Raw genomic sequence first — 11,614 nt, 5'->3', positions numbered from 1 at the left:
ACAACAACTGAGGAACAAGTGGGAAATACACATGGAAGCCTTTGGTGTGAACGTAGCCTTAGCTTCCTGTCTTGTTTGCAGCTGTCATGTGTCACATCTAAATAAACCAACAGATGCCAGATTCTAGCTTATTGTTCTTATTTTCCTCTACGCTGCTGTTCAGCAAACAAATGTGACAATATCACTGCAGATGCCGACATGTTTAGTTGCTACACCGAACACAAACAGCTCATTTGTTAAAGAAAAACAGTGAAAATCAAATCATCTCATCAACAGTAGAAAATCAACATTTAATCTACAGAATTAGACAGGCAAGTGAAGATATGGTCGTATTTCATTTCTGATCTGAACAGGTTTTTAGGCACAGGAACATACATTTAAAAATATCATATATTATAGCATATATTATTCTATGTAGCATAAAACCTCTTTACCATAACAATGTATGCATTTCATCATCGGCTGTACAAAAATACATTAAATCTTTCTCTTTCTCTGCACATTGTGCGTATGTGCATGCATGTGGGTGTTTGTGTGTGCAACTGCAGGTAACACGAGTATAGAAAACATTAAGGCCGGCTTCTCTCTCCCTGAACCGCTGAACTTGAAAAGGTGGATGCAGGTGAAGATCAAATCCCCTATTGATTTTACCTCTTAAATGCACCTCAGTCATGAAGGAGAGCTGGAGATGAAGGACAGGAGAAGCTTAACAAAGGATTTTTAGAGGACTGGAGATTGGCCTGTGCCCCCTGTAGACTGTTGGCTCCAATGCTGCATGGTAACATTTTAGCATATACTGTGCTGAATGATAGTGAGCTGTATGCTGGCACGCTACCATTCCCTCTTTGATATGAGGCAACTACAATTATCGTAAAAGCGAACAAATGAGAACTTGTACCAGCTTTAAAGCAAAATAGTTAGTAACCTTGACACGCAGCTAAGTCTAGCAGTTTTGTGTCACGGAATGGTAAAATTTACATAAAATACACTAAGGAAGCAGGGCACTACTACTTTTAAGTACGCTGGGCTTCACCTGTTTCATTAGAAAGTAGAGGTGGTAGGCGATGACAGACTATTTACAGCAATAAAAAAAAAAAAATCACGATGCAGTAGAGGAAAAGGTGGCTCCCAACCTGAAACTGTTTCAGCTATAAACCTGTCTATACACACTCTTACTTTGAATAATGTGTGAGTGTGCAACAATAGTGCATGCTAAAGTGTTAGCATGGAGCCCACTGTCATTAAATACAGCACATGCAAAGGTGTTAGCATGGGCTAGACTGTCAGTCAAACATGTATGATAAAAAGTTTTAGCATGGGGTTTTATTATTATTGCACAACATGGTGTATTAAGTGGACCGGAGCCAATGATCTGCCAGGGACACTTGCCTATGTTTTCTTCACTTAACATGTAAGTTGACCCATCTTGCAAACCGCTGCTGAAAATAATATTAACTTATGACTTTGTAAACTACCTTGTACCTTGTGTTTCACCTCTAGTGTACATTAAAATTCAAAAGAAGCAGAAACAATTGTCATTTTCATAGTTTGGCGGAGAAACTGAATTCCCTGTTTACTGAGTTTTTTACTTCAAAATACCTAGATGACCAAAACGTGTTGCTTCCTCAACCCCATCTGGCACAACTGTAAAATATAATAGAAAACACTGAATGATTTTTAAAAATGCTTGCTTGCTAACACACTCAGGTGTTCCAAGCTCACATCTCCTGTCTGCCTTGGGACTAAGTATTGTGATAATGACGTATCGTGGGGCCTCTGGTGAGTCCACTGAGTGTGTCAGGACCCGTCGGGACCTGATGGGTCAGTCCGGGTTCGGACAAAAATTTAGAAATTATATTGGGGTTTGGGTTGGGTTTGGTCATGTCAGCGTTATTTTAGTGACAAACGATTTGATCTGGGCAACTTGCTGTATAGTGCTGGAGTTTACGTGATGGCGCTGAAGGCAACACGTAAGCCACAAGTGTCAAACCGGTGCCATGGAGGGCCAAGAGGCTGCAGGTTTTCATTCCAACCAAAAACACCACCAGCTGATTTCACTGATTAGTTCCTCCTCTCCGCTTGGAGGTAGGGTGATCAGTGAAACCACCTGGTGGAGTTTTTGGTTGGAATGAAAACCTGCAGCCTCTTGGCCCTCCATGGCACCGGTTTGACACCCCTGACGTAAGCTATTTCAGGTGGCAAAGGTAACCTAGCCACGGAGGACAAGCAAAATCTGGGGCTTGGGTTGGGTTCGGACACAATAAAAAAATAATGCCTGTCAGGTTTGGGTCGTTCTGAGTTATCATATGTTCCTGTCTTGGGTTGGATTTGGACAAAAATATGCGGCCCTATCCCCCACCCCAAATACAGACATCAAAATAACTGCTCTCTCTGTATCTCCCCGTTATCCTGTTAGCCAATTCCACCAACCAGAACTGTACATGATCCCATTCATGGCAACACAGAGACTCCATCTCTGTAGGCATGGCTGGGCATTGTGAACATAATGTGTAACACCACCAGTTCCTGTTCAGGAGGTCCAGCTGCTTCTCCTGCAGCATCACACGACTCGACTTCCCTCAATCGCTCTAATCTGCGCCGTCCTTCTTCACTCGGTTGCCTGATTTCTTCTTCTGTACACTCAGATTCAACAAATAACTTGGGTGAACTTTCACTTTAAGAGGCTGTTTAATGTTTTATATACTCGGTGTGTATAGTACGTCTGCATGTATATGTGTGTGTGTGTGTGTGTGTGTTTGTGTGTATGTGTGGTCCTCTTCTTGCAGGCTTGGTTCAGCCAAAGTCAATGCGTGGCCGGTATTCCAGAACCATGGGATAGGTCTGAGGGAAACAGAGAGAGAGAGAGAGAGAGAGAGAGAGAAATTGATTCAGAAGGTAAACATCAGTCTTTTTCAAACATAATGCACATAACCACTTATGGAGTGTGATGTTTTCTGAGCTGACCACACTGCTGCTGCACTACTGCTCCACCACCAAGGGGACTCTTTTGAAAAAATCCTGCAGGGATCATTAAAGAGCTGTCACTTCCTGGCTGAAGTTTCTGGGGGTATTTTTTGGTGATTTTCTTGAAATTTTCTTGTAATTCAATTTTAAAGTCACCATGAAATGACCTCACATGACCTCCACGGCCTGTAAGACAGAGCATCTTAAACAGTGACATCATCCTGCACTAGTAGGTGTCAATTAAAATTTCAACCAATACAACCTTCAAAAATCTTTAAACATCCTCTCTCATCCACCTGTCCCTTCAAAATAAAACTGTGTTTCTCTCCCAAACTGATATTTTGTTGGTTTACACTGTGACTGATCCTTCCCTGCACCATGTCCTGCCCAAACTTCCTGTCTCAACAGGAACTACATCAAATCAAGAAAGTACACACACACGCACACACACAACCCTAAAAATAACTTTTGACAGCTCCAAAATGATGTTAAATTAAAAATTCTGATGATACATTTTTGAATGATGAAAGTGTGTGTGTGTGTGTTTGTGAGTGTGTGTGAAACTGAACACTGTATTTTCTGCTTCTTCTTGTCCTCCCAGAGCAGCCCTGGCCAAACGGTGGTTAAATTTATTTTGAATACTTGAGAAAACATGAGGGGAGCTTGATTTATCTTATCTTGCCAGTAATGTATCCACTTTTGAGGCTGTGTGACTGTCCAGGCCGAGATATATCAAGCACATCTCCAGTCATTCTATTTGCAACCGCATTCAGCCAGACATATTTTTTAACCCAAGTCTGCTGTATCTCAGATGTCCCCATTTTTTTTTTTTTCTGACGGTAAAGCCAAGAGAGGCAGCGACTCCTATTTCATCTGACTTCAAACCACAGTTTTCCTGGATTCAGAGTTAAAGAGAAGAGAGAGAGAGAGAGAGAGAGAGAGAGAGAGAGAGAGAGAGACAGAGAGAGAGAGAGAGAGAGAGAGAGAGAGAGAGAAAGCGCTTTCCATTAAAGTGTCCAGGATCCTCATCCACCTGGCTCTGCTCACCGGGGACAGCAGCCAAGTGTCTGATGCAGCAGGGCTATAAAAGAAAAAGTAATGGAGGGGTGGCTGCTGGCTCGCTCTGCTAAAGCTCAATTGAGGAGTTCATTTCCAAAAGGCCATAAATCCATTGTTGGAAAAACAATCATTACCCGCAACTCATCATTCCATAGATACACAGACTTAAAGGACCATATCGGTGATTTTCAACATTTGGCCCATTTACGACAATTTCCCCATATTTTACATTGCAACAAACCATTTTGCGAATCATGCGGGGGTGCTAAGGATTTCACAGCATATCATAAAAATCCCTCCATTTTCAAACTTGAGTTTTTGGTTCTAATGTTCCGCTTCTGCAGCAAACAAACTCGTTGCTGATTACTGACTGTGTATAGCAAATGTTTTTCACGGGGACTATTTTCCCTGGCGGAGGGACCGTTTCACTCCGCCCAATTTCAAGTCATCAAAACACAAAAACAGTGCTGCTGCTTTTAGGAAAACTCATGTGGACGACTTTATTACAGTGATGGAAAACTGGAGTGAAGAAAGTTTGAAGTGTCTGATTTTCATATTGTAGTGGAATGAATGGAAACCAATGGCTGCAGAAAAGGGAGGAAAAATTATTTGGGAAAAGATGAGCAGAAATGTTAGGTATCTACTTTTTGTAGATATTACGCTAAATTAATGCTAATCCATATCTTACAAAAATCACTATTCATTTGTTTTAGATTTTTAGTACCAGTTGTTTTGTTGCTGCAGATGTCCCCTCATTCAGAAGGAAGGATGTCTAACTCTGGAATGTAGCACTTCTGTTTATACTTCTGTTTATCCTGCATGATTCATGATGTGTTTTTTAAAACGCGTATCCAGGGAAGCTGAGCACCTTTGTTACTCAAGGATGCCTTCACAGGAATGGACTCATAGCGGGTTCCACGAATTGAACCTGCTAACTTCCAGTTCCAGTTATGTATCCAAGCCACCATCCTGCCCAAACTCTTTTTTTTTTTTTTTTTAATGACATTGTAAGGCATTGAACTGATGCCTTTGTGGAGCAAAACTTTCAGTACACTGAGTAAGCAGGTAGTGACTCAGTGTTTTGCTCAAGGACACATCGCTGATGTGGGGATCAAACTTGTGACCTTGTTGTTCCAGTTTGTTTGTGCCGCCCCGACGTTTCCTCACGGCTGACGGGTTCACATCCCAGCTCATGCTACGCTTTCACAGCCTGCCATGTTCACATTCTGGCCTCGCTTTACTGTGAGACCCTTTTAAACAGTCAAGAAATGGTGAGCTGCCCTTTTCATAAAAAATGAAAAAGGAAAAGGGCTGTCTTTGTGTCAGGGCAGCGAAAAAGTGAAGAGTGTATCCTGTTTTTGTAGTCTGTCTCCTATTTCTGGCAGCTGGAGACGGGAGGCTGGTGGTGCAGCAGAAGCAGCACTGCTACAGCTGCTGTCATCTACCAGGTTTTTTTGCATTTTGCTGCATCATGCCTCAGACAAAAACAGCATTCAATCCAGTCTAACCAGTCCGTCACTGTGCCACTGCACATCTGCACAACAGGCTGGACTGCAGTGAGCTAACACGTATGCTGCACAGTTATCAGCTAGTTCTGAGGCATGTCCTTCCAATGTTACATTAATGAAGAAATGTGGTGTGCAGCAAAACTGGAGCTCAGCTGAACAGAGTAGCACAGAAAAGGGGAAACAGAACCACCCTTACATGTTAAAGTGTAATTTACACGAACCCCCCCCCCCCCCCCCCCCCCCCCCCCCCAAAAAAAAAAGTTTAAAGGAGCACTATTCAGAATTGCTGAGGGTTGATTTAACGCTCTGAGACCCAAACCCGCCGGCGGGGTAGAAAGACATGTATTTTTTAAAAAATCGCCAAAATTCAATCGTTTATCATAGCTGGAAGCTTTACAAACGTATTTTTTCATCGGAGTTTGAATTTTCCGACGGTCACTGAATGCAACATGTCCGACTTCCATTTTGCGGTAGAAAAAGGACAATACTAAGCCTAAAAAAGTGATTTTTCATCCAAATCATTTTATTATACCTGTTTCATTCAACAATTTGCCAAAAATAGCCGTTTACTCAATCCAGATCATTCAAAAAACAGAAAATTCTGCGGTCTTCACTGGATCTGAGACATCTTGATTGATTCAGGTGAGAACAACAGTCGCGTGACAAAAATTCACTGAATTTCAGTGCGTAGGCAGCAGTAGTAACATGGTAGTTTATACAGGCTGGAAAAAATGATATTTCAGGAAATAAATCATGTGAAGCCCTACTTTTTTTTCCTGGATCAGTGACATTTGTGGGCACCTGAAAAAATGTTCTGTACATAGATTCCAATGTTTCTCAATTTTTGTAAAATAAATTATCAAAAAAAATCAGTTTGCATTTTTTATTTTTATTTTTTTTATTATTATTATTTATGGCACTATAACTCTTTTATACTGTGTGAAAGACATTTTTGAATGACTCCATGTGATAGCCACAGCTGTGCTGTTTCCATAGAGGTGCAGCACTTGTAATTGCAGTGAAAAACTAGCCCACAGTGAGCCAAAATGTGAGGGGAGCAGAAAATGGCCCAACACTGCTTGGGGTTCAAAGGGTTAAGTGACAAAATGTGCAGTAAACATGTAACTCAGCCATGACTCAGGCTGGTGATGAGAACTATGCAGACTCAACCATCAGTGTTCTTTTGTCAGTTGAATCCAAAGGGTCCTCACATAAATCAATCTACATCGATTTTGTGTAGTGCCCCTTTAATAAGTTGAGGGGTATCATATTCATGGTCAATATATTTCAGTTTAATTACGTGCGGGGCCTTCGCTGCACAGCGCGGCTGCTGCACGTGTTGCTGAGCTGTTAAGCTCCTGTGTTAGCTGTCGGCTGGTCCGATCATCTGATCAAGGCTTTTATCTGTTTCCTGTTCCTACTTTGAATCCACAGTTGGCCGTGTCTTTGCAGTTGTAACTTTGGAAGAGCCTTCCATATTCCATCAAATCTGCTGAGTCAGTGGTTTTGTTTTTGAGCAGCTGTGGAAAACTCATTTTTATAGGTTAGCCTTTTTGGAAATACTCTCTACTCGCCTTTAGTTTTGATTATTTTGGCTGTGTACTCTCACATTTGTCTACTTATGGATATCAATATCCATGTAAAAGCATGGAATCATGGAGTCTGAATTTCCGGGAAATTCCAGGTAGTGTTTCTGGGCGAAAGACAACGGCAGGGGCAAGGAACACGTCTCCATGGAAATGGGGAGAGCTGCCGTGTAGCACAAGGCATTATGGTTATTTGTTTACAATTCCGCCACCATAAAACCTAGACGTATGACCAAAATCTTAGAAATCAATGAAATAAGATGTTTTTCCCAAATTTAAAAAATGTGACATAACAAAAATAAACATTTTGTGAGGTTACAAAGCCAGAGGGGTAGCCATGCACTTTATGGATGCAAGCCACCGAAATAAACTTATCAGTAAATAAATGTAATCAAGTAGTTCCACAAACTTTGTAATGGAAGCTTTTGATGGGAAAATGTGATGCTACCAATCACTTTGAATGCATATTAGCTTCACAGTTCTTGCAATTTGATAGTCTGTTGATGGTCAAGAGAACTAAATAATTGGTGCTCACATGGCTGACATCACAGGCTGCTAAAAATAGATTTGCAGATTAAGTTGTCTGGCAATCTTAAAATATGTGGTTAGATGGGAGCTGATAACAGGGACATGACAACATACTACAGAAACATGATTTCCATGGGGAAAAAGCTCTTCTGATTAGTCCACTGCTTTTTATGGCAGACCAACGTTATAAAGGTATTGTTCGCCTAATCCCAGAACTGAGTAATGAATTCATTGTTAAGGTTTTACAAAAAGATAAAAATGAAGAGGGCATCTTTGCAAATCTTGAGAAACTAAACATGCAGCTTGAAGCTATGAACATCCCGGTGTCGTGATGCAGATTTGAGACGTTTCGTGCAACATGGAAGAACTCTGATCACGGCCTTGGAGAGCCTCTATGTGCCCAACATGACTGTCAACAACTGCGTGGCATTTCGAGTGCGACTCTGTTGTTCTGACACTTTATCTGGGTAGCAGTCACGGTCAGGTCAGGAGGCTGCGATTCTATCTTTTCATCTGTGTGACCCCCACCCACCCCCACCCCCCGTCGCCGCCTCTCTATCTACACAAGTGTTTTATGTATCTGCACATGCAGTGCTCTCAGGATGGATCATCTGACATTGTAGCGAGCAAACAAAGATTATATTTCTATTATATATTCATTTCAACATACAGGTTCACACTGCATATACTTTCATATTATACCTATTGCTCATCTTTTTCTGCCATTTATTTGTACAGGATATTCTGCTGCTGAAAGTGTGCTCACACTTCATCCATTCTTCATATTTTTACATTCAGTGAAATTGTCACTTGTGCTGTATCTAATAAGCCTCATTTAGATCCTGTTTATCTTTGTGGTGTCCTGTTGTCTGCTGGTTTCACTGACCCAATTTCCCAATTGGGATCATCAGAGTTTCATCTACTGTATCTATTTATTTAACCAATCTATATGTGTTCTGCCTCCACTAGATGGCCAACTGCATGCTTTTACTTCAGCTAAACTGCCAGACATCGGCTGCTTTGCATGTGGACCAAAGTTGATAACAAAAGTTATAGTTGAGTTTTCGACAAAGCCGCGTAAAAATGGCATTTAGTAAGTGAAGGTATATAAATGTATGTATATACATGTGTAACGGCTGAATTTCGTCAGTGACATGTCAGGATGTTGAGCGGCGGGGCTTTTTGTCCGAGCTGTGGAGTTGTCAGAGGGATGAGCCTGATGAATGACGCCATCCATATCCTCTTTCTCTCCCTCCTCTCTCTCATGCTACATATCTCTATGTGTGTCACACTCTCCATCACTCCTCTCCTCGCTCTCTCCTTACCAGCCCGGGGGTCAAACAGCATTCCCTCTAGCATTCTTAGTGTTTAGCATGTGATGCTTTCCTAAACTCGGAGGACACAGTCACTGTTTTAGCATGCCTGAGGTTTCAGATGAGTGGAGTTCACCACATCAACACAATTCAGCTACTAAACATAAAAGCCTGATATGATATAAAACATACTAAACTGACTTTCATATTGTCTACACTATGTGGCGCTTACAATGGCCCTAATAAGCCACTGCATATATTTAATATTGAACAATATTTAACAACAAATGATGAGAAAATCCTGAAAATTCACCTCATTTTATTATTATTATTATTATTATTACTACTACTACTACTACTATTATTACTATTATTACTATTTTATTTTATTTTTATTCATTTTTTTTTTTACTTTTTTCCACCAAAACCCCATTACCTTTACTTCCATATTTAATGGTGACCACACACCAAACTAATATGCATAAAATGAAAATTAAAAGCCAATAAAACGACCACAATTTTTTAAACAATCTCACCCGTCTAGTCTTCCACTTTTCTCCCAAACTTTTTTCTCGTTTACACTGTTCATGGCCCCTAGTCATATTATGTCCTGCCCCAACATTATGATTTGACAGGAAATACATCAAATAAGGAAACAAGGTCATTCATGTCCTCCTCACTCCTCTCCTTGTTTGCTTTCATCCTGTTACGAAAGCTAACTGTGAATGCATCACTTTGAGTGAGGATAATAACTAAAAACTGTCATATTCTCTCACTTGCCTTTCTCATTTTACACAACAGCCCAGTAGCAACTTCAGTGATCCTTCCTTTCATCACTTTTTTCCTCTCCCCTGTCCTTTTACAGCTTCTTTTCCTCTCCTCTCTCCCATCTGCTCATCAGCCCTTTGTACCCTGCTCTCCTCTTTCCTCTTCCCTCCTCTCCTCATCCCCTCCTTGTTTTACCGGCTCCTCTCCTCTTTCCCTCTCTCTCACTTGATCTCTCCTCTTTTCCTACGCTGTCCTCAGCTCCCTCTGGCTCCTCCCGTGTCGACCTGTGCTCTTTCGCCTCCCCTTGCTTCAGTCACCGTTTCTCCTTCAGTGTCCTCTCCTTCTCCTCCTCCCATCATCCTCCTCTCCTCCTCCTGACCTGGTATCTGAAGCCTCCCGCAGTGTCAGCTGCCTGTCTCCTCAGGCGCCGTGCACAAGTGGACACGACGTTTCACTAACTAATCTTTCATGTAAACACACACACTGCACATGCACATACACACACACACACACACACACACACACACACACACACACACACACACACGTGCATGACGGGTGCGGGTCGGAGCAAACAGATAAACACACACAGTGATGGCCCAGCATGAGAATGCAGGCCTTCGCTCACAGACATACATGGAGGTGTGCAGGCAGGAAGAGACGCACGCTCACTCATCGCCCACACACCCATTCAGGCGAGCACACACACATCAAGGGGCAGGGACACACACACCAACAGACACACACATACTGTACACATAAGCTGGCCATTGGCCCAGTGAACCAGAGAGTTGGCTGGTGACCCTGGCGCCTGAGGCTGAGTGTGCCGTCACGTTCCTGCTAAAATCTGGCCAACTCCTACTGTGTGTGTGTGTGTGTGTGTGTGTGTGTGTGTGTGTGTGTGTGTGTGGATTAGTGCATGTGTTTATGAGCGTGCACATGCACCTGTCTCCATGCGTGGGTGATGAGTGATGATGAGCATAACGTGCATGTGTGTGTGTGTGTGTGTGTGTGTGTGCACTGATAGGTTCTCATTCCTCAAGGCTGCCCACCATACATAGAAGTAATGGGTTTCTATCTCCAGGCCTGAGGAGGCACAGTCAGACCCAAACATCCTAAATATAGTTACTGTGTTTACTCTCACTATTCTGACCCTATTTAGATGTAGTAAATTTAACCCCTTTTTAACCAGGCAACTTTGTACTTTAATAAATTAAAGAAAACATATTCAATACGCCAACGTTTTTAGAGTTCAGAGTGCTTAAAGGGATAGTGCACCCCTTTTGAAAAATGTGATATTATTTTTCAGAATGTTAGCTGGGGGGAAGTCCAGCTCAATGGCAGGAGGCTAACAGTTAGCATCTGGAGCATCCAGCCAGTATCCAGCATTTAGTAAGCAGTAGCTATGGCAGTGAAATAATCAAATCAATCAACAATCAAAATTTTAAGAATGGGTCTATCACTTTAAAGGTGCGTCATTTATTATTTTAAATTAAGGGAACCTAAGGGAAATGTCTGTCATTGCCAAGTTTTGGTGGAAATCCCCCCCCCCTGCTGAAGACTGATTTTGAGACTGGATGTGAGAACCTTCTCATTGAAGATTTTTAACGTTGAATATTGAAGTGAATCATCCAGCTCTGGTCTTCACACACCCACATCAAACCCTGCACCTGTGCATTAGCACATATAAAGAGTATATGGAAACAAACACACACACACACACACACGCACAGACCACACAAGCGCCAGACAGGAAGTGAGTGAGACAGCCTTACATTGTCTCCATGTAATCTCCATCGGGTCATGTAGATGAACTCCAGAGTGTGGTCCCTCCCCATGATCTCTCCGTTACACAGCACGTCCAGCTACACACAGGAGACAGCGCTTT

General features: G+C 42.1%; 1 protein-coding gene across 2 annotated transcripts in view; it reads right to left on the bottom strand.

The window, feature by feature from the left end:
• Nucleotides 1-2,094: 2,094 nt before the first annotated feature.
• The window catches only part of LOC115373074 (polycomb group RING finger protein 5-A), a 29,021-nt gene continuing 19,501 nt past the window's right edge, over nt 2,095-11,614 (bottom strand). For both annotated transcript variants that reach the window (XM_030071315.1, XM_030071317.1), the window contains 2 exons: nt 11,502-11,591; nt 2,095-2,841 (listed from right to left, as the gene is read on the bottom strand). In XM_030071315.1, the coding sequence (XP_029927175.1) occupies nt 2,794-2,841; nt 11,502-11,591 (138 nt within the window). In that variant the 3' untranslated portion in view covers nt 2,095-2,793. The remainder of the gene's footprint in view (nt 2,842-11,501; nt 11,592-11,614) is intronic.

The sequence above is a fragment of the Myripristis murdjan genome, chromosome 15, assembly GCF_902150065.1.
Source record: "Myripristis murdjan chromosome 15, fMyrMur1.1, whole genome shotgun sequence".
Lineage (NCBI taxonomy): Eukaryota > Metazoa > Chordata > Actinopteri > Holocentriformes > Holocentridae > Myripristis > Myripristis murdjan.
Note: the sequence above shows the minus strand (reverse complement) of the source record. Positions and strands in the feature narration are given on the sequence as shown.